Raw genomic sequence first — 23,743 nt, 5'->3', positions numbered from 1 at the left:
TTAAATTTCTAACATTAAAATTTTGCAATTACACTGAAATCAGGAACAACTTGCTCCAGCCGTTCCCACTTTCCTCTGGCCCATGATCCAACTCTCCTGCTCACTGATGGTTTTCAGTTTGCAAAATGGCAACCTTTTGATGTTCCAAAAAAAGGGGGAAGTGAATTAAAACTAAAATACCCATTTTTCAGGCAGTTCCACCAAATACCAGCCCCAAGAACCCTCAGCTGTGTGTATGGAAGAGTTGGGCGCAACTCATGTCTGGTCAGCTCATAACCCAAATAGAAGCTGGACATGAAACTAGTCCTTCCACCCTAAAAATGATTTTTCTGCCCATCCATAAAATGCTGTAATGCCTGAGCGAGTCTGCAGCTTGCTGGGGAACTCAATGTGAATGGGAGCATGGTCCCAGAGTTACTTATGCACACAGCTGCTGTGCAGTCCAGGAAAGGAGCCCTCTGGATCACACTTCTGCCCAGATCTTCTCAGACACCCTCGTTCTCCCCCATGTTGTGTAAAGGGCACGGTTCTGCAAGGACACGCCCTGGGTTACCTCCTCTCAGCATGGAGAGCGGCACTGGTACGGGCTGCGCTTCTGAAATCCGGTTCTCTCTCATCTGGCAGCGTCTGTGGTCCAGCAGGTTCCTGGATGTTGCTAGATCAGAGCCCAGTGGCTGGGAGCGGGGCCTGGCAGGGGCTGGAGAGCAGTGGCTGTGCAGCAGCAGCCCCATAGCAGCAGGGAGCTGCTGCCATCAATGGGGCTGTGGAGTGGCAGCCTGGCAGTAGCCAGGGAGCCGCTGCCACCAGGACTAGAGAGTGGCAGCCCACTCCCAGCTCTGCAGCAGTGGCCCTGGTACCCAGCCCTGTCACAGCTGCCACGGCAGGGCTGCAGCAGCTATGAGAGGACTGGGAGAGAGGGTGAGTGACAGGGTGGGATGGGCAGGGCAGTCACTAGCAAGGCAGTGAGCTGGGGCAACCCAGCAGGGGCCAGTGGCAGGGTGCAGGCTGGGGCCAGAAGTGCTGAGGGGACTGCAGCAGGGGACCACCCCTCTCCTGCAAGTTCCCTCATTCGGGACTGGTCTGGTCCCAAGGGGATGGGCCAGGGAGGTCCAGCCTATACTTAGCTTTATAGGCCTAGGCCCTGTCTCCTGTACTGGATTCAGGTAGTTCAGGCTTTGGCTGATTTTTTTCCCTCCCCTTTCCCTCTATGTCAAAGTAAACAGCACAACCCCTTGGCTTTCAAGCACATTTTGCTTTCATTTCTGCAGAGGACTATAATTGCCCAGAATCGTATTCATCTGTTACTAGGAGCCACCAGGCAGAATGCCTATGAACCTCAGCAGGGCTTGTTGGAGCTAGCGGGCATCAGGGCTGGCCGTTAAGCGCCTGGGCTGCGATCTCATTGAGCCAGTGAGTTGGGCACTTGACTCCTTTCTGACATCTGACGACCCCAGTGGAGCTTCCCCAAAGCCGTCAGAATGCAGGGGCTCCTGACGTGAGCTAGGAGACCTGGGTGCTGCGCTTTTTGGGAAATCTGCCCCTCCTGTCGTGTGCCCATCCGCACACTTCTAAAGGAGCCGAAATCCGCTGGGTCAGACACCAGCGCAGGGAGCGTTTCTTTCCTCTGGCCAGGTTTAATTTCGGTTCTCATGTCTCCCCAGGATGAAAAGAACCAGCTGATGACAACAAATGTCTGGCTGAAACAGGTAAAACACAGCACTGCATTGCATTACGTCTTGAGCTGTCTGGGAGAACGGTGGGGGGATACCAGACCTTGCTTCCCCCTCTCTGGGCTGGGAATCCTCATGTGATCATGTGATGGGGGGTGTACTCACTTACAGATCTGCATCAGGCCAGACCAGCCTAGCATAGGCAATATACAAGCCCCACTTCGGGGAGGCTAGCCCAGTAGACCTACCTCTTCTGCCTAGGGCTTCATGCCCACTCCTCTGGACCCTAGCATGCCCCTCCCGCACAGCCAGAGGTGGAGCTGAGCTCCTGCCTGCTTAGGTACCAGCTTGGAAAAGAGGATGGAGCCAGAATTTGGCTTAGATGAGGCTTTGATTCCCCTACCGCTTTTCTGGCCTTTGGCTGCAAGCCGGTCAACACAAACACATGAGCCTCCTTCTCTGTCCTGCGATTATGCCAGCTGTCTGTTGGGAGAACAACCTCTTTCTGTGCTACAGAGAGCCAAGGCAGGCCTTGGGATTCAGGTCATAGTGCCTGTCAGACTACTCTGTCTTGTTCTTACAAGCATCAGAGTGGCTGGCGCTAGCCTTTGGCCAAGGGCTGTGCCTCGTCCAGGTGCTGTTCTCAGCAAAGTCAAATGACAAAGCAAAATCCAAACAGTCAACAGATTTCTCAAATAATTAAAATGTCTTGGGCCTTTAATTCATGCTCTTTTTCGAAAGTGCTTGTCCTGGCAGGACGTCACATTTGCTGGCATTACTGAACAAAACAGCTGCATGTGTAACCATTGTTCACTGCCTTTTCCCCAGCCCCCAAAGATCTGAGTGTTTTGTTGGTGCATAGACATAGTGACAATTCTTTTGTGTACCTGACCCATTCAGTGGTTTGATTGGCTGGTTCAGGACTATGTTCTCCGATGGCTGAAGAATTTCTAAGTACAAAGGTTGAGACTGAAAACAATGAAGACCAAGCAACAGCCTTCAAATAGCCACAGAGGGGTAGCCGTGTTAGCCTGGATCTTCACACATGCACAATAAAAAGCAGTCCGGTAGCACTTTAAAGACTAACAAAATGATTTATTATGTGATGAGCTTTCGTGGGACAGACCCACTTCTTCAGATCTGGAAATTCTGATAGGATGAGTGCAGGCAAAGAGCCTAATTAGTTTTCAGACAGAGGTTGAAATATCTATGAGCAGGCTTGTTTGGTAGTGTTGCCTGCAGCGGCATTGGTCTGGACGTGATGACCCAGGAATCTCCTTCTGGTCCTATGTCCCATGTTCCCAAGTGAATAGAAAACTAGAGTCAAGTTTTGAGACACGGCTACTTTGGGCATCTCTTTCCCCACAGCTGAATGCTCAGATTGCTGCAGAAGTGCACGAAGCAGATATTTAGATTCCTAGGCTGATGTGAGCATCCAGCTTTGGGATGTGGACATCCCATTGAGGTGTGAAAGATCAGGAGCCACATCTGATGTACTCCAGGCCTGATACTCTTTTTAAGAAAAGGATGAGATGAAATCGCAACATTTTAGCAGGCAAATGTCGATAAACCTAGATCAGTTGGAATAGTGAAAAGTGAAAAAAAACCCAACAGATCTTATTCCACTGCAGCAACAGGGACTTCAGACACGTGGATAGGTCAGTTCTGGCCACAGATTATAGGTCAGGGCAAAGGCACCCCTTCCAGTCGGTTTTGGCTCTGCTTTCCGAGAGAGTTCCTGGGGGTACTGTGGGAGTTGCTTAGACTTCTTTCTGAGAACGCTGACACTTAAAGCTGTGGATTCTGATGTGGTCTGGCTGGTGAAACATTTCAAGGACATTCTGGGTCTTCTAGTTGCCTCCAGAAAGTTATCGAGTGTCAGATGAGTGAAGATCCAGGAAACAGCCTGAAAGTCGGGCACTCTGAGGTTAAATGATGGAAATTAGAGCTGGAAAAGTCCAACAGATAATCTTGTCTGTAGCCTTCATTTGTATCAGGCCTGGGCCAGGGTCTGGTTCCAGTGGGCAATGACAATAGCACGTGTAGCTATTGTCTGCTTGGGCTAACTTTCTGAGCGTGGGGGCTGCTCCACCAATACCACACAAGAGTGCCGCCTCCAGGGAGTCGTAAATGCTATATAACAAGTGAACTCCAAGCCCTAGGAGTAGGGGTCAGGCACAGCCACTGAACTGGTCCAAGGGAAGACACTGTATCTGAGGTCACGGAGCGGCTTTAAAACGGTCCTGGCAAGAAGCAATGGGCCTCCTCTAACATGTTCAGCCTTGGTGTCTGCAGCCGGTGGTGAGAGACTTCGTATCTGAAAAATCACTAGTGGTCATGTGAGAGGTTCATCCTGCAGGTTCCCACCCTGTATGTTTGAGCACGTAACATGACACACAACTCCCCTGTCAGACCCCAAATGGCGCCTGAGCACAGGGAGACATCTGTGCAAAGCCACAGGCTGTGCTTGTGCTCAAGGTTGTTTTCTTACATGTTCCCTCCTGTACTGAGAACGGTTACGTCTCCCAGATTTTCAGGGTATATTGGCACAGGTCCCAGCCCACTGGTGTGAATTAGTGCAGCCTAGGAGCTGCTCTAAGTTATGTCAGCTGGCTGGGTTCTCTGTGGGACTAGATGCCAACTGAAGATTGGCATCATGCAGACACGTTGTCCTGTCTCCTGACTTGACTTACTTGACTTAAACCCTTGTGCTCTGAGTGGAGCATAAGTCATCTACAAGGCTCCTCTGCTTCACTCTGTCTCAGGACAAAACTTCTAGCTGACCCCAGGAGTACTCTAATTGTTGCCCTTCAATCACAATAGATCTTCTCCACATTGTCTGAGGTCTTCCTCTTTTGTGTTTTCCTTGTGGGTTCCATGGGAGAGCTTGACGAACTGTGCTGGAGGATCGTTTCCTGAGAGTGTGGCCCAGCCATCCCCACTTCTTCTCTTGATTTGAACGTCAAGTGGTTCTTGTCCTGCTCTCTTCCAAAGCTCCTTGTTTGTGACCACGTCTTGACATTGGATGTGAGGGATGTGCCTCAGGCATCTGTTTATGGATGTCTGTAGCTTGTAACTTCTCTGCAGATGATTCTGTAATTTTTGGTTTTTATGGGTAGGGTTGTTAACCCTCAGCCAGCCCCTTTTACCTCGGGGAGAGGTGGTCCAAATGTGTCTGGTCTCTACCCTTTGAGCTGTCCAGGGCGAGTGACTCTTCCAGGAGCTGTAGCTGCCTCTGGCATGGATCTTCAGGTCATTGAGACAAACAAGCCACCTCAGCATGGCAAGGAATAGGCCGAGGGGTGTTACCAGGTAAGAAGTGGCACATATGTAGCTGCAGGAGCACACAAGAGCGCAGTGTGGATGTGGCCATGTAATATGGATGCAAACAAAACAGAGGCCGGAGTGATCAGGACTCCATCGCATCCCGGAGCTGCAAGGTAATGGTCCCACTCTATTGCTCTGATCCATACCTCCCTACTGTTTACAGGCCGAGTAGTTTATCATTAGTGTTGCCCTTTTGCCCTGTGTGCTTAGCCAAAATTCAGACTCTTGCGGGGTGGAAGAAAAACCAGTTACAACCTTTAGGTTCATTCTTGGTGTAATCGTCTTTATTCACAAAGGGTGTCCGAAGTCCCCTGTCCCTGAACACAGTAGAAACAGGTGGCAGGAGCTTTCCTTGCCCAGGAATTCCCAAGACTGACACTCCAGGGAGCCCTGCTCTCACACTCTGCCACTGCGTCCTCTCAGGGTCACAGCTGTAACTCCGTGTGCTGGCTGTCTCCTTCCAGCACACACAGCCTACACCACCAGGAATACATGCTGCTGACTGCAGCTGGCTGTGGGCGCTCTGCCAATCAGCTGGGCAGCCCCTGGGCAGCTGCCCAAGCTCTTAGCTTACTGGGAACACAGGACATCATCACTAGCGGTGGACTCATTGCAAACTCTGCATCTCCATAGCGTGTGAGCTGCCGAAGAAGGTTGCAATTTGGGATGCCCACAACCGATCAGCAAGAACCAGGGAGGAAGCTTCTGGGCAAACCCGGGGGCTAGTGAGGTTCTGTCTCCTGAGCTTTTACAGAAAGCTCGCCCTTCTTAGCGGTATTGATTTTGGTTTGCATGTTCTCTTTTTGCACTCTCACAGGGCGACCTATACCCATAAATAATAAACGGAGCAGCGAAAATCTGCTCCTTCACTCTCCCCAGGTCTTCATCCTGAGCACCACGTGAGCCAAAGTTAACACAGCTAAACAAGGGAGCAAAGAGAGGAGCCATGACATCACACCAGCGCTCAGGGATGCAAGAAAGGCCTTACACCAGTCTTACTCCTAAAACGCAAATGTAAATGGTCAGGGGTGCTTACTTGGTCTGTGGGTTTATGGGTGGAGCCTGGCTTTGCCCTCTCTTGCCAGCTCTGGATGTTGAGGCAACTTCTTGGATGCTGGGTCCTATGTGCCAGGCTGAAGGGTGCAAGGGAAAGGCTCAGGGGCTCAGCTTAGCTCTCTCCGCACTGGCAGCTGATTGGTGTTCTCCATGCATATTGCTGCTGTTGCTGCTTTTTTAGGAGCTTCCCAGCTTGGGAATGTCCAGTGATTTTTGAGATCCACAGGAGAGAAGGGGAAAAAGGGTGATTTTTATCTCTTCATATCTCGACCAAATCTGACTAGAATTTGACGGGGTAAAGAAAAGGCCTTTATCGGTCCTGAAGGGATTTTCCCTGCCCAATATCACAGGCCCGCCATAAACAGTGGAGGTGAGAGAGTGCCTCAAAGAAAAGGTGACAAGAACCCTTTGATAATCGAGTGTTACCACCTAAATATTCCCAGCTTCAATGACAACGATAACTGGGATCTGCAGGTGCCAGCCAAGACTTGGGGTTCCATTGTGCTGGGCTTATATCCGTGTCTTACAATCCTTCTGAGATGACCCATTGGGTGGCAGTTGTGCGTATGTGGAGAGAGGACTGTTGATTTGTTGTAGGAATGGACCGACCACAAGCTGTGCTGGAATCCTGAGGACTATGGGGGGATCACCGCAATCCGGGTCCCATCAGAGTCACTGTGGCTGCCGGACATTGTTTTGTTTGAAAAGTGAGTATATGGATCTTCGCGGTTTTTTGGAAGAAAGGCTCGTTGTTCTGAGTGCCAGATGCTTGTTTAGACTGATTCTGTGACTCACTGACATCAAGCTTCAACTATAGCAGGGCTAGCTCTGGGCTTAACAAGGGATTTTGCTAGAACGCAGCTACCCAGAAATCATTGTTCCCTGTAAGCTGAGTGCTTGGGCAGTCACCCAAGAGAGATTCAGGTGCTACCCAGCTGATTAGCAGAGTGCCTACAGCTGGCAGCCTGTGTTTCTATTGGTGGTGCACATCTGAACATGCATTGGTGCACATAACAAAATTTATTCCACACACAGATTAAAAAAAATTAGAGGGAACCCTGCCTGAAATGTGTCTGGACTAGAATACTGGTTGGCTTAGATGGCTCCATATAATGGCATATACTCTGCCTGGGACTACTCAGAAACTGAAGCTGGTGCAGAGTGGCTTTGAACCCCAGGCGCCCATTAGATCAGTGCTCTGGCATCTGCCCTGGCTTCCAGTAAGGTTGGGTTGGAACTCAAAGGCAATTTTTTAAAGACGGCCTGAGTGGCTTGGGACAAGGTTGCCTGAGAGAGCTCCTCCCCTTGTAATATGCTGAAATTTAAGTACCATCTTTCTATTCCAATTCGTTTGTCTGATAATAAGGTGGTAGAAAGTCAGCAAGTTTTCAGCAGTAGTCTCCTGTGATATTGTTGCATGTTTTTGTGAGTCGTTTTTAAGGCAGGTGTAACTCAGTGGTATGCAAAACAAATCTGACTCCTGCAAAGGGTAGGTAACCTGGCAAGGTTGAACGGCACTTGTTTCAAGACCTCAGAACCTTTTTTCTCAGCCGGTGGTACACGTACCCTTGGGGCTATGTGAGAGAAGTCGGGGGGCACTTATAATTTTTTTTTAAAGGGGAACTTTATAAAAAGGGTTGAGAAACACTGTTTTAGTCAAGCACAAGTGACTGGGCCCAGTGGAGGAGTAAAGGAGATAAATTTAATGGTCTGTAGTCCATGGGAGGTCAGATTAAATTGATGACCTAATGTTCCTTCTGGCCTTAAACTCTATGAAACTTCATAGCATCCCAAAGTCCCATGAAACCTGGGATTGTTGGGCGGTATGGAACTATTGACCCCAACAGAGTTTAGCACCTCCTTGTGCTAGGTGCTGTGTTAACACAGTGGACCAGTCCTTGCCATGACGCACTTACTGTCTAAAAAGCCAAGCCAGAAGCAGTGGGGAGGGAAAACGTCATTACAGAGCGTTGATACAGGTTGCTAGGGCTGGCAGTAGACTCAATGTCTCCTGACTTCCAGTCCCATGCTTTCTACTCTGGTTCATAGAGTCTCCCAGCATCAGACATGAACAGTTCCACTGGTCCCTGGGCTAGAAGTTGAGATCCGCTGAACAAGGAATAGTCCAGCACTTTACACAGCCCAGTGTTTATCATCTGGGGCATTTGACACAGAGTTTTAGTCCAGTATTTACACAGTGTCACCCTTCTCCCATTTCAAAGGACTCGACAACACAACTGGAATCTGAAAACCCAGACGACTGAGCTTGGGCTGGTGAAAAACCGAAACTGACCCTATTTCTCCTCTCCCCAGCGCCGATGGACGTTTTGAAGGCTCTCTGATGACCAAAGTCACAGTGAAATACAATGGGCTTGTTACCTGGACACCGCCAGCCAGTTATAAGAGCTCCTGCACGATGGACGTGACCTTTTTTCCATTTGACCGACAGAATTGCTCCATGAAATTTGGATCCTGGACCTACGATGGCAGCATGGTTGACTTGATTTTAGCAGATGAAAACGTAGATAGAAAAGACTTCTTTGACAACGGAGAGTGGGAGATCCTACATGCCAAAGGGACAAAAGGCAGCAGAAAGGATGGGTTGCATTCCTACCCTTTCATTACGTATTCCTTCGTTTTAAGACGCCTCCCGCTTTTTTACACTCTTTTCCTCATCATCCCTTGCCTGGGCTTGTCTTTTCTGACCGTGCTGGTTTTCTATTTGCCTTCAGACGAAGGGGAAAAACTTTCCTTATCCACATCTGTTTTAGTGTCCCTCACTGTTTTTCTTCTAGTCATTGAAGAAATAATACCCTCTTCTTCCAAAGTCATTCCGCTGATTGGCGAGTATTTGCTGTTCATTATGATTTTTGTAACCCTTTCAATTATCGTTACTGTTTTTGTAATTAATGTGCACCACCGGTCCTCAGCAACCTACCATCCCATGGCTCCCTGGGTGAAAAGACTCTTCCTTCAAAAACTTCCTAAGCTCTTATGCATGAAGGGTCATGCAGACCGCTATTCCTTCTCAGACGCTGGAGGAACTATCCCGGTGTTAAAATCAAAGCTCTCCAGCAAAAAGAAACAGAAACAAGCCAAGGATGGAGAAAAAGTAGTGATTGCTTTCTTGGAAAAAGCTGCTGATTCCATTAGATACATCTCTGGACATGTAAAAAAGGAGCATTTCATCCGACAGGTAAAAGTAATATGTGAGGAGTACATGATTGTTTTTTGGTTTTTTTTTTTCAGATCTGCAGCATAGCTAAATAACTTGTATTTCCTAACAACTGCAGATATGTTCTTCTTAAAGGCCTCATATCTGTCTTACATCAATATAGCTCCACTGACTTCAGGGAAGGTATGCTTGATTTAAGCTAATGTATGTCATAACAGAATCAGGCCCTAAATATTAAGTATATTTGGCTCTCCAAGCTTTTTCGCCCCAAATTATCTAGCTGTCTGTTCTGATACTGATTTTTACTAATTAGCATAGCAGCAGAAATTAACATGCAATTTCTAAAAGCTGTGGTTCTGGGGACGAGGTATACAGAGAAGTTATGAAAAAGAAACTGAGGTTTTGTCAGTACCATTCAGAAAAGAATTATGCTTGTTGTAGTTGCTTCTGATTAGTGGTAAATAATTAATGTTAATAGTATCCTTTCTTCTGAGGCCCCAGTACTTAGAGTCTGTAGTTTCCCTTTATCTTTAAAAAATGGATCAAAGAGGTCTGGACCCAAGATGTAAGACCTGTTCTTTTCAAAATTCCTCTGGTAACTTCAGAAGATCATTGAGTGACACTAGGAAATGCAGGTTAGGGACAGAGTATGTTAAATTTTTTAAAACCAAAAAAGAAAAAAAATTCAATTAAAAATAGTGTGTTTTAAACAATGTGCATAGTGTTGTAAAAGACTTAAAAACAAAAAGAGCTCTGAGATGTTTGTGAGGTTTTATTTCTCTGCTCCTTGGCCAGCGCTAGGAAGGGCTGCAGCACCGACAAATGGAGGAGGGCCAAGGGGCGGGGCCAAGATCAGTTAGCTCACAGTGCCATCCGGACCATGATACTGGGCCACCTCTCACTTTCTCAGAGCTCTGCTCCGCCAAATCAGCACTGCTGCAGCATTTCAAAGGGGCCCAGTAGCATGCCAAAGTAGCAATGGTGGGAGCTGGACTCCAGACCCCTTTGAAACACTGGACCCAGGGGCAACTGCCCCCTTTGTCCATCCCCGTCGACAGGCCTGAGGAAAAGGATGGGAAAAAGCTCACCGATGTGAACCTAGATAGCTACAATGGCTGTATAACTGACCCTTTGTCCAGAAGAGGTCATTCAATTCATCCTAAAAGTCCAAAGGGGAACATTCCCAGGGAAAGCTCCCCTCCCAGCAAACGTGAGCTCCGTCGGCATCGTGGGCTCAGGTAATTACATCACACAAATACTAAGGACTCCATCCAAAGCTTCTTTTTGTGTTTGGCTCTTTGATACTTCCTGCACCTATGAGCAGAGGGTGAATGGGAGGAACAGTGATCTGTTCTTGCAGTGGGGTTAGTGGAAGTGCCTGGCAGAGAGAAGAGAAAAGACCATGTATGATGCAAAGAAACTCATGTGCCCTGCAACCATGTCAGATGGCTTTGGCTCGCAAGGCTCCCATTGCTTTCTAGCTCCTGGGATCCCAGAGCCCAGGCTCCAACCAGAATCATACAATCATGGAATCCTAGGGCTGGAAGATGCCTCAGGAAGTCATCAAGTCCAACCCTTGCTCAAAGCAGGACCAATCCCAACTAAATCATCCCAGCCAGGCCTCTGTCAAGCCAGGACTTGAAAAACTCTAGGGATGGAGATTCCACCACCTCTCTAGGCAACGCATTCCAGTGTTACACCTTCCTCCTAGTTACATAGTTTTTCCTGATATCCAACCTAGACCTCTCCCAACATAACATCTACACTGAAATTGTATAGCCGTGCAGCCTGACCCCTGAAGGCCAAATCAGCTGGCCTGGGTGTTTTACTGCAGTGTAGCCATACCCCTAATGTCCCAGCAGCATCCTTATCTTCCTTAACTGCTCTCTGTTCCAGATGACCCACTGGCCCTACTGATTCTCTTTCAAGTGACTTGTTTCTGACATACACAAAGCTTGTCCTGCTTGTTTCCAAACCTGTTTTTCATAATCCATCTTAGCCCTTCTGAGTTCCCTTTCCCATACTCCCTGCTCACTCTCAAATTTGGCTGGCTTCACCAGGGTCAGATTTCCAACTTGGAAGGATTTCTGGTTGGCTCAGTGGGCTCCAAGCCCTGCTCGTTAGCCACAGCAATCAGCTATCTGGTTCCCTTGCGTTCAGGCTGCTCGCCCCTGCTAACAGTCCAGCATTGGTTCCTAAAGAGGCACCCTGTAGCATCCCAGGGTTTTACATCCTTTCCTGTGGGTGCTCTTGGCCAGCTGATGTGGCCCTTGCTAAGGTTTAGTGTCACTATGTTAGCTGTTGGAACCCTACTGCCAATGTTCCCTGTAAGCTGAGCTCTTGGGCAGCTGCCCAGGGGAGGTGCAGGTCCTGCCCAGCTGATTGGCTGAGCACCCACAGCTGCCAGGGCCATCCCGAGGCATACGCAGGGTATGCAGCTGCATAGGGCACCATTAAATTTGGGGCACCACTTTGCCCCAAATTAAATAGTGCCCTATGCTGCGGTTATGTCTACCCCAGCCCAATTCCCCGGTCCCTCAGCCCTCTTGCTCTTCCTCCCAGTCCCACAGCCCAATTCTCTGCCACCTCAGCCTCCTTGGTCCGCCTGCCAGCCCTGCAGCCCAATCCCCTGGCCCCTGGACCTCTGCTCCTTCTCCTGGCCCTGTGGCCGAATCCCCCACCCCCTTAGCCTCCTCACTCTGCCTCCCAGCCCTGTGGCCCAATCTCCCAGCCCCCTGCTGTGCCTCTGGACCCACAGCACTGATGGGCTGCACCATACCTCTTCCCACCTGTTCTCCTACCTGCCTCCCTGTCCTGCTCCTGCCTCCATTACCCCCCACCCTGCAGAATTGCTGCCCTGCTCTCCAGCAGGGAGGGAGGGTGCAGGTGCTCTGGCTGCATAGGGAACCTGACATCATGAGGATGGTCCTGACGCCTGCCCCAGCTGGCAGCATGTGTTTCTATCAATGGTGAAAAAAACAATATTTTGCCTGTTTGATCTCAGCATCCAGGGACGCAAGTGCTCAGTGTGAAACCAGGAGGGTAAAAATTTGTTCTTTAAACCGATACACTGTGTGTGCAGCGATGCACCAGAACTTGCTTCTGGCTCTGCAAAATCCCAATTTTCCCTTCGTACACAGCGTGTATTAGGCTCTGGCCCAGCAAAGCACTTGAACACGGTGAGGACAATGGGCTGGTCACGTGCTCAAAGTGATGGCTGGACTGATGGGCATTGCAGGATCGATGGCAAAGCACTTGAGGCTGAATCTTTTAAAAAAGTCTCTCTAGAGCCATTTCAAGGCCCTGATCCCGTAAGCACTTGCACACGTGCTTAATGTTAGTCCCTGAAGCAGACTCATTGGAGCCAATGGAGTCACTGAGTTAAGCACATGCATAAATGTTTGATGGACGCAGAGCAATATCTTTGGCATTAGCAACATTTGTTCAAAATTATAACTAGACCATATTTTGTAATTACATTTTTTGCAGCTAAAATATATATATTTAACGGACCAAGCTAATATACTATTATTTTTTCTTCTAGGTCGTTCAAGACTGGAAGTTTGTAGCTCAAGTCCTCGATCGGATCTTCCTGTGGTTATTTTTGGTGGTGTCGGTGACAGGTTCTGTTCTCATATTCACCCCTGCTTTACAGGCGTGGTTAAGCAGCAATTTATAGGAGTACATTCAGGTGTTAATGGGGATAATGGCTGAAAGATACAGTTGCCCCTTCGGACCAATGGCTGCTTATCTTTCAGGCAGCACAAGGTCAAGAAAACCAGTTGAAATGGAAACAAAACCCATAGACTCATAGAATCCTAAAACTGGAAGGGACCTCAAGAGGTCATCCCCTCCCCTCACACCAGGACCAAGCACCATCCCTGTTGGATATTTATGCAACCCCTTCTAAATATCTCCAGTGATGGAGCTCCCACAACCTCCCTAGGCAATGTATTGCAGTGTTTAACCACCCTGACAGTTAAGGATATTTTCCTAATGCCCAGCCTCCCTTGCTGCAATTTAAGCCCATTGCTTCTTGTCCTATCATCCAAGGAGAACGAGAATAATTGTTCTTCCTCCTCCTTGTAACACCCTTTAAGGTAACTGAAATCTGCTATCATGGCTCTGTTCAGGCTTCTCTTTTCCAAACTAAACAAACACAGTTCTTTCGCTCTTCTCTTATACATCATATTTTCTAGACATTTAAATCATTTTAGTTGCTCTTCTCTGGACCCACTCCAGTTTTTCCACATCTCCTAAAATGCGGTGCCTGGAACTGGCAGTACTCCAACTGAGGTCTAGTCAGCACAGGTTAGAGCGGGAGAATGATTTCTCTTGTCTTGCTCACAACACTCCTTTTAATGCACCCCAGAATCAGGTCTGCTTTTTTTGCAACACCATCACATGGCTGACTCATACTCACCTTGTGGTCCACTATGACCCCCAGATCCCTTTCTGCAGCACTCCTTCCTTCCCTTCCCATTTTGCATGTGTGAAACAGATTGTTCGTGTCTAAGCGGGTACTTAGGGAGGAACGGTGGGGTCCCCATGTATTCAATGTGCTATGTTCAAAGAAAAATTAAATAGTATAGGAATACACAGAGCATTGATGGGCGAAGATTTTTGTCAAGCCCCCGTGTTCTCTTTAAGTGTAATAAGCACAGCGGTTTTATCTATTATCAATATTTGTTTAATAACCAGCTATTATAAGGCATGTATTTGTGCGTGAGAAAATATAAACACGTATCAGGAATAGTTGCACACATAAAGCTGTACGTGATCATGTTAACTTCTCTGGACATTCAATAATGGATTTAAAAGTAGCCATTTTGCTACAAAAGCACTTTACCACAAGATTACAGAGAGAGATATCTTACTATAATGGTGGCCTGAACAGAGATCTTTACTGCTTAAAGTGTCACAAGGGCAAGTTCCCCACCTTTGGTATTCGCAGGAATAGGAAACGTCCAGCTCAATTTGCTTCATTATCTGGTCTTACTGGTGCCAGGTAATTTTTTTCTGCTCTCTCCTTCTCCCTGCTATATAAACCCTGGATTCTATTTTTCCTCTCCATTTTCTCCTGATGGGGCAGGCTTTACCCAAAAAGCGCATGGCCTAATGCATTTGTTAGGCTCTAAAGTGCCACAGGACTGCTTGTTTTTTGTGAAGTTACAGACAACACGGCTGCCCCTCTGAGACAAGTTTTAAGTGGGATTTTCCAAAGTGCTTTGTTTTAACACAGCGCTGTTCCCACTGAAGTCACTGGATTAGAAACCCCAGGAGCAGCAGGCTTGTGGGAACAGCAGGTATTAACTCCCTCTGGAAGAAGTGAGCTAACATTCCGACCCCCTTCCAGACTATTTGCTTCCATTGCTTTCTGTCACCCTCTGTGGCACAAAGAGGGTAAAACCTTTCCTCATATGTCACATTTGCAAAACTCTGTAACCATTTTTGTTGTGTTGTTTAGGAATCCACATTTTTCCTAAAGTGTGGTGCCCAGAATTGGACACAGTATCCAGATGAAGCCTGATCAGTGGCATGTAGAATGGCACAAATAAACTCCTTTGTCTTACACATGACACACCTATAAATACAGACCAAAATTATAGTTTTTTTTTTTTTTTTTGGCAACTGCATCACCTTATAGTCTCATATTCAACTCTGGCTCCTATGTAGAGAGACTTTTTGATATTACTACCACCCACAGCCTTTGCAGCAGTAATTATACCTACCTAGGCATTCCCTATTTTGCAGTGGAACACTTAATTTTTCCTTCTGAAGCGTACTTTGCACGTGTCTTTATTGAATTGCCTCCTGTTGGTTTTAGACCAGTTCTACGATTCATCAAAGGCCATTTCGAATGCTAATCCTGTCCACCAAAGTGCTTGCAACCCCCCACAGTTTGGTGTCATCTGAAAATTTTATAAACTACTCTCCGCTCCATTCTCCAGTAGTGTTGGACCTCGGACGGACCCTTGAAGGACTCTGAGAGATAGAGTCCTCCCAGTTTGATGGCAAACCATTGACAGCCACTTTTTGAATATGACCTTTCAATCAGCTGTACACCACACTTCCCTAGTTTCGACTATCAGGTAGGACTATGTCAAAATCCCAACTAAAATCAAGAGATATGATAGCTATTACTTCCCTTCTAGCCACTAGACAGTAACTCTGTCAAAGAAGGAAATTACGTTGGTTTGGGATGATTTTTCTTGACATACCCAGGTTGGCTATTTCTTATAACCCTATAAGCCTCTGGTTCTTACAAATGGATTGTTTAATAACTGATTCCAGTAGCTTTCCACAGACTGAAGTTAGAATGACTGATTTACAATTCCCCAGATCCTCTTTGTTCCTCATTTTAAACTAGGTACTGTGTGTTCCTTTCTCATTTTCTCTGGGACCTGACCCATCTTCCTATAGTGACTGGCCAGTGCCACTATTGTTTAACCTTAACTGCACCAAGTATAACATAAAAGAAAAAGAACTTTTAAACAACAGCCTGCAGTTTTGTCTGTCTTACCTAAAGCCCTAGGCTGTGTCTACACTTTCATTCCTCTTTCGAAAGAGGTATGCAAATAAGGTAAATAAAATGTAAATGAGATACAAATTTGCATTTAGACACCTCATTTGCATATCCTTATTTCAAAATGGCTTCTTTCGAAAGAAGAAAACCAGTGTAGACACTGCTCTTTTGAAAGTAAACCCCATCTTCGAAAGCATCCTTCTTCCCTTCTCTTATGGGAAGAAGGATTCTTTCAAAGATGGGGTTTACTTTCAAAAGAGCAGTGTCTACACTGGTTTTCTTCTTTCAAAAGAAGCTTATTCAAAATAAGATTATGCAAATGAAGTATCCAATATGCAAATTTGTACATCATTTGCATTTTTGCTTTACCTCATTTTCATACCTCTTTTGAAAGAGGAATGCAAGTGTAGACGCAGCCCTAGTGTGTAATGCTCATAAGAGTCCCTAGGACAAGAAAATCCCCGCCAACTGGAAAACTGCTAAAGCTCTGACCATGTTTAACAAAAAGCCAATTCAGGGAGTGTTACTACGAGCTGAGTTTTAGGAAGCCCTTTTACAAAGCTTTCAAATTACTCCTGAAGCATCTGGCTTGAAATTTAGCACTCTGAAAAGGGGTGTTGGCATGAGTCACCATAAAGTGTGATCTAACAAAAATGGCTATAAGGAAAAGGTGCTCCTTGCTCAGGAGCATTTCTCAACTGTAGGCACCCAGGATGTGACAAACAGGCTGTGGGATAAAGCTTTGAAAGCTGTACTAGAGCTGACTCTCGTGGCTGATGCATTTGTGAAAGCCCAGATGCCTGAGGAATGCAAACCACAGCTTGTAGCTGGGGAAGCGATGCCTTGCCCCTCCCGTGGTGCTGACCCCACCAGCCCTACCTTATTCAGAGCTCTCAGATCTGTCTCTGTTCTCCTGACAGTCTGCTCAACAGCAACTACACCCCCTGCCCCAGCTCCTGGGCTTTGCAGGCCAAAGAAGTTTGTTGGGCCACCAGGCGCTCGCCCAGTAGGCTGTAATTGTCTTCTCGCCTGCTAAGGGCCACAGAACAGGAGGCCATTGTCCCATCATTTTAAATTGCGCGCCCACATGTTACTGGCAAGCAATGGAGGGGGGGAGATTGGAGTGGGCAGGGAGCGTGTCTTGGGGCATGAGCACAGTTCAGGTGGTGATGGCTCCACCCTACTTTTAGGCCATGTCTGTTGCCCCTGTCGACAGGCGTCCGTTTGCCTTTTTGTTTATTTTTCAACAGTCCTCATTAAACCAAACCAACATATGCATATGGTGAACCTCCCAGCAACCAGGTCACCGTGCGGCACTTATAAACTTTCACAGTGCCGCTCCATGGCACTCAGGCACAGCTAGGGAATGGGACCTAACTGCACGCTAGACCTAGAGTAGGGCCTTTAATATTATGGGCGCAGCCTCAAGGCTTTCGCGCTGACATGTCACCAGGAGCCAATGACACAGACTAAGTTGGTGAGTTACCAAGTGACCTAGATGGGTTTCATTTGCTTGCTTCTCCCCCAGTCTCAGCGTGGCCGGTTTGCTGACAGGGTCACCTTGTGTAGCTACGCCAGACACAGCTCGTGGGGAGCGTGAGTCCTGTGGGAGCTGTATTGGCTAGCTGCTGGCACAAGACGGTCCTGAGCTCCAGTGATGGGAGCTTGCACCGTGGGATAGCTTGCATAGGAGCTGGCAACAATCTAGAGCAATTCTGCGGCAGAGGTGAACCCCTCTGGCCTACATAACTGAGCAGAATATTGGCCTAAATTTGTGGGTAAGGCCTAGGCAGGTGTCTGCTAGGAACCAGAATGTTAGGGAGCTACCACTAACAAGCTGCTCTCCTAGGCCAGTGGTTGGTTCATGTTCCCAAGCTAAGAAGACTCTACGTGTGCCTGCCAGAGGGGCAGATACACACGGCCCGATGATTGACATGATGGTCTGACCCCCAGGAAAGGATATGGTTTTAGGTGAGGGTGTGAGCCTTTCATTTAATTTACTCTGACAAGAATCCACAGCTGTTACTCGGTCCTTGACCTAATGACAGCAGGCAGAAGATGCACAGGTAAAACAGCCATTGATGTCCACGGGAGCAGCTTTCTGCCGGGCCTACGCTAGGAGGCAATGTCAAACGGAGGTACACAACTCACTTGCCTGGTGTCACTGTATATTAAATTGCGTTACTGTGGTGTCTCCACTGGGAGCAGGTGGATGAGGGACTCTCCTTGTCTCGGTCCGGTGGAGTACTAGACTCAATGAGCATGTGATCAGTAGTTGATTTAGCATGTCTTTATTCGACCCACTAAATCAATCCCCCGCGGGGATCAAGCTACACAGCGCTGATCTTGCTGGAAGTGGAGCCAAGGCCAGCATGTATTTGGAAAGCCCAGCCTCCCTCAGCTGTAGGCTGAAATTTTCAAGGCTCTGTAGGAGTTTTGTGTTTCCAAGGCCCAGGAATTTTAATGGGCTGTGGTAGCCCACTCCAGTTGGGCACTTCTTGGCATTGCCCATTTGTAAGCTATCGGTGTATGTTTATGAGGCTGGACTGTTGGTCCCTGCCAGCCATTTTTGAATGTTGCTCATCCACAATCTTGTGACCACACAATGTGCTGGCCCCTTGCGTAAACAGTGTTAATAAACCACTGAGTTGATGCTGTGGCGCACAGGCAGTTGCATGGGTTTGTGAAGCACTGAGAAATAACTTGAGACAGGCAATCTGGCCATGGATGGCTCCCAAAGGAAAGGCTGGCTGCTTTCAGGAGAAGGCACAGAAGGCTCTAAAAGGGGATAGAGCCTAAGTTAGCTAAGGCTGCATAGGCAGGTGTGGGGAGGGGGGGCAGCAAGGCCTGTAATAGTTTAGCTCAGATGAAGGTCAGTTCTGCAGTGGGTTCATTCTAGCAGGAAGGTTAAGCGACCAGCCTTGCAATAATGTGGGCATTCAGACCCTTGCAAGGCCGGCTTTAGGGGTGGGAGCTGTCCCGGGGGTGTGGGTTGTGGGGGGGCACCATAGTTAAGGGGAGCCGTGTGGCAGCACAGCACTGGCATTGTCAGCTGCTGCTCCCGGCTGGCCACTGCATGGCAGTACAGGGTGGGGTTTTTTTTTGCGGGGGGTGGGGGGGCAGATATCTCCCTACATCCCCCAGGTGGAGGAACATGGGGTGGGCGGGGGGTGGGGTGGGAGAGCTGGGAGCACAGCTAACGCTCAGCCACTCCCTCCACATCCCACTGTACACCACAGGCGGCGCTATCGGGGTGGGGGGCAGGGAGACAAGTGCTTCTGACAGACAAGTCATGGCTCCTCCCTGGGCTGTGAGCTAACACTGGGCACAACTGCACTTCTCCCTCCCTCCACGCAGCCCCAGCAGGGGGTGCTGCTGCACTCTTCCCTTCCTCTTCCCCAGTAGGGGGGCACCGCTGCGCTCTTCCCTTCCCCAGCAGGGGGCACCGCTGTGCTTTTCCTTTCCCCTTCCCCAGCAAGGGGCACCGCTGCGCTCTTCCTTCCCCTTCTCCACCAGGGGGCACCACTGCACTGCTCCCTTCCCCTTTCCCACCAGGGGGCACCACTGCACTCTTCCCTTCCCCTTCTCCACCAGGGGGCACTGCTGCGCTTCTCCCTTCCCCTTCCCCAGTAGGGGGCACCGCTGCACTTCTCCCTTCCCCTTCCCCAGTAGGGGGCACCGCTGCGCTCCTCCCTTCCCCTTCTCCACCAGGGCGCACCACTGCACTGCTCCCTTCCCCTTTCCCACCAGGGGGCACCGCTGCACTTCTCCCTTCCCCTTCCCCAGTAGGGGGCACCGCTGCGCTCCTCCCTTCCCCTTCTCCACCAGGGGGCACCACTGCACTGCTCCCTTCCCCTTCCCCAGTAGGGGGCACCGCTGCGCTTCTCCCTTCCCCTTCCCCAGTAGGGGGCACCGCTGCGCTCCTCCCTTCCCCTTCTCCACCAGGAGGTACCGCTGCACTCCTCCCGTCCCCTTCTCCACCAGGGGGCACCGCTGCGCTCCTCCCGTCCCCTTCTCCACCAGGGCGCACCACTGCACTCTTCCCTTCCCCTTCTCCACCAGGGGGCACCGCTGCGCTTCTCCCTTCCCCTTCTCCACCAGGGGGCACCACTGCACTCTTCCCTTCCCCTTCTCCACCAGGGGGCACCACTGCACTCTTCCCTTCCCCTTCTCCACCAGGGGGCACCGCTGCGCTTCTCCCTTCCCCTGCCCCAGTAGGGGGCACCGCTGCGCTCCTCCCTTCCCCTTCTTCACCAGGGCGCACCGCTGCGCTTCTCCCTTCCCCTTCCCCAGTAGGGGGCACCGCTGCGCTCCTCCCTTCCCCTTCTCCACCAGGGCGCACCGCTGCGCTTCTCCCTTCCCCTTCCCCAGTAGGGGGCACCGCTGCACTCCTCCCTTCACCTTCTCCACCAGGGCGCACCGCTGCACTTCTCCCTTCCCCTTCCCCACCAGGAGGCACCGCTGCACTCCTCCCTTCCCCTTCCCCAGCAGGGGGCACCGCTGCGCTCCTCCCTTCCCCTTCCCCAGCAGGGGGCACTGCTGCAATTCTCCCTTCCCCTTCTCCACCAGGAGGCACCGCTGCACTCTTCCTTTCCCCTTCTCCGGCAGGGGGCACCGCTGCACTCTTCCTTTCCCCTTCTCCGGCAGGGGGCACCGCTGCGCTCCTCCCTTCCTCTTCCCCAGCAGGGGGCACTGCTGCTCTTCCTCCTTCCCCTTCCCCAGCAGTGGGCGCTGCTGCTTCTCCCTTCCCCTCACGCAGCCCCAGCAGGGGGTGCTGCTGTGCTCCTCCCTTCCCCTCATGCAGCCTGGTTGGGCCGGGGGGACGGGGCATGACCTGGCTTCAGGGCACCCTGGTGCTGCTCCTACTCCACCCCCACGTTCCCCGGAAGGTGGGGGGGGGGGGGGGGTAAGAGTAGGCAGTGTTGTGGTTGAGGCCAGGGTAGCAATGCCACCTGCTCTGTTCATCCAGGACACGCTCCCTGTGTGGGCACAGTCGGGCGTGCAGGGATGGGGGTCACGGGGGCAGGGCAGAGCCCGGGCACCCATGGGGGCCATGGGTACTGGGGGGCGTTACCAGTGAGGTGGAGCCAATGAGGGGGCACCAAGACTAGGATTGCTCAGGGCCCGTTTCCTGAAGGCTGGGGAGCACAGGCCAGCTAGTCACGTAAAGGATTTTATGGCTCCCACAATCACCCTAGTATCTGCGCCGCTCACAGGCTGAGACCCGCCAGGGCTGTGCTGCAAGGCCCAGGGAGACCTGAGCCACACACAGCTCCGGGCTTTGTCTGCAATCACACTGGCACAGCCGCGAGGGCTCCCATGTACTAGGCTGGTGCCCTAACGCCTCTGTCGGCCCACAGCCCTGCCTCTCGCTCAGGGCTGGCTGTGCAGCCCTCGCCACGGCCGCAACAAAGGGCCCCCACCTTGTTACTGTCGGACTGGTGCTCAGCGCCTCTGGACACTGCCGCACTTACCCAGGGCCCGAATCCATGAGTGCAGCACCTCACGCCAGCCCCGGGGTTTAAAAGTGTCTCCGCCTCATTGGTGGCCCCACACGAATGGCTGCAGCTGGCCCAGGGCAGCAGCGCGGTGCTGGGGGCCTGGCCTGTGAGCCTGCAGAGTGTGTGAGAGAGACACAGACCATGCATCTGCTCTACCCCATGTTCCCTGTAAGCTGAGCGGTTGCAGCAGATGAAACCCAGCTGGTCAGCAGGGCACGCACAGCCCTCAGTGGGTTTCTACTGGTGGTGCGCATCTGCACATGCCTTAACAAAATTTATCCCTCCCATGGATGGAAGAAAAATAGCGGGAACACTGACTCGCCCACCCCCCCCCCAAGCTTTAGTCAGCTCCTGCTGACTGACTTGTACCTAAGCACAGTAGCCAGACTGCCCCCCGGCCCTGCCCTCCCCTCGGCTGTCTTTCTGGCTCTGTGCCAGCACCTCCTTGCTCGTCTTGCAAACGCATCAGGGCTGTGATGTAATTGCTGGCTGCAGAGACACAGCCTCTCCATGGCTGCGGTGCGTGCAGAGCAGCTGGTGTTGCCCTGCAGCATGATGGTAGATATATAACCACCTCCCCCCCCGGCCTCCGAGGTCAGCCCATCACCCCTTTGGCAATAGCAAATGGCACCTCAACAGAGAGCTGTTTGAACATGGGCCTCTCGGGTGGGGGGATGGAGGAAGGAGGGCGGTGCTTTGGATGACAGCGCCAACCCAAGACTGTTGTGTTCAGCCCCCTCCCTTGCACTGGTGCAGTGGTACAAGTCCCTTGGCTCAGCTTGCTGGAGACGTCTGCCAGGCTTAAGTGCTTCCTGCCTTGGGGCCTCAGAAGGCCGGCAGGCGGGAGGCAGAGCTTTTCTAGTTCCTTGCTCTCAGACAGGGAGCCATAGCTGCTATTCCATGGGGCACTGCCCATCGCTGGTTAAATCAGCAGCACGTCCCTGAGGCTGAGAAAGGCCACCTTGAGGCGCTGACTCGCACTGGATGACAGTGTGGAAGTACAATCCATTATTATCCTGTTTTCCTGGCCTCTCGGTGGGGTGGGGGTTGGTGTTTTTTAAATGAAAGAACAACAAAAGATCTCTCAGCGGTTTACGATGGCTGCTCTTGATGCCATCATTAAGCCAAGTCACAGGATGGGGATGAGTGTGAGAAAACAGCCCGTGCATATTTTTTTTCAGCTTTACAACCCTTGGCATAGTGCTGCATTTTGCCTTTGTGGTGCACTAGATTGGACAGAGCTGGCCCTTAAGTTGGTTAAGGCTGTTGCCCACAAAATGTCTCCAAAACTGCCCTCAAGCCCCGTGTGGAATTTCTAGGCAGCTCTGCCTCATAGCTCCAACCCGGCAGTCAGTGAGGGCGTTCAGCGGGGATATAGGTGTGCCCAGGCCAAGTTCCTACTCTCAAGCAGACAGAGTAGGACCCGCGTTGGTGTCCTGTCCCACGGAGGGCCCTAAGCATCAGTGGTTGTTCTGGGGTGGAGCAGGCTTCGCCCTGGTTGCACAATTTTCAGACAGGTCTTGGGCTTGTCCCAGTGTAGAATGGGGAAACAAAGTTTGTAACCTCAGTATTCCAATTACAGCTGGTCACAAAGGGGGTGGAGACTAACCTGGGCCCTCCCCAAGTGATACGTTGCCTCTGGTGCACTGGGTTGGAGCAAAATGTCACTTGAACCACAACATCGGAGTCCTGACTGGGGGAGAAGCTGCTGAGCTGCAGCTGCAGCTGCCCATGCCCCAGAGGCAAGAGCGAGCCCAGGTGACCTGACATTGTCGTCACGGGTAGGGGCATCAGGAACACACCAAAGTCAAACACGCCACTTGCTTCGGAAACCGCAGCTGGCCTGGCACTGCTCAGCAAACTCCAAGGGGCGGCGTGCTGGGTGCGCCCGGCCTCCTCTGCAGCCCAGGCCAGAGAACCTCCTCACAGCATGTCGTGCAGCCGGCCAGGCTCGATTTAAAAACGTCCAGTGACAAAGTCTCCACTGTGCCACCACATAAACTGGTCCAGAGGTTTTCTCACCCTCTGTTCAGTGCATGGCGGATCTCCAGTCCGCACTTGGCTAGCTACAACACCCAGCTGTGGCTGCCGCTAGACCTGGCGCTGCTGGGCTGAAGCGCCCAGGACCTATTATTGGGTCCTCCTGGAGGCACTTCATAGCTTGTAACCAAGTCACCCCCAGGCGTCTCTGATTAAAGGATGAGCAAACGTCTTACAGTGACTGCCCTTCTACCCGACCCTCGGCCCTGCAGCTGGTCCTGCCCCTACTCTCTACCCCCACTCAGACTGAACCCCCCCCACAAGGCCCCTGCATTCCCCCTGTCTGAACAGTCCCCTAGCCCAACCCCCCCACTCAGTCCAAAACCCCCCTCCCCTAACCTCTGCTCAGCACAAGGACCGCTGCACCCCAGCTTAATTAGAAGATCCCATCCCCCCCGCCAGCTTGGCTTGGGAGAGGGAGGGAAGGGTGGCCCATTGGGGGTTGGAT

The 23,743-nt window shown here is 50.7% G+C and overlaps 1 protein-coding gene across 1 annotated transcript; it reads left to right on the top strand.

The window, feature by feature from the left end:
* Positions 1–1,664: 1,664 nt before the first annotated feature.
* CHRNB3 (cholinergic receptor nicotinic beta 3 subunit) lies at positions 1,665–13,116 on the top strand. Its single transcript, XM_074994581.1, has 4 exons — positions 1,665–1,706; positions 6,651–6,760; positions 8,367–9,249; positions 12,773–13,116. Exons 1-4 carry the CDS (start codon positions 1,680–1,682, stop codon positions 12,905–12,907), a joined length of 1,155 nt encoding a protein of 384 aa, XP_074850682.1. The 5' UTR covers positions 1,665–1,679; the 3' UTR covers positions 12,908–13,116.
* Positions 13,117–23,743: the final 10,627 nt, after the last annotated feature.

Source organism: Carettochelys insculpta, chromosome 5 (assembly GCF_033958435.1).
Source record: "Carettochelys insculpta isolate YL-2023 chromosome 5, ASM3395843v1, whole genome shotgun sequence".
Taxonomy (NCBI): domain Eukaryota; kingdom Metazoa; phylum Chordata; order Testudines; family Carettochelyidae; genus Carettochelys; species Carettochelys insculpta.
This window is presented reverse-complemented; position numbering and strand designations above follow the sequence as displayed.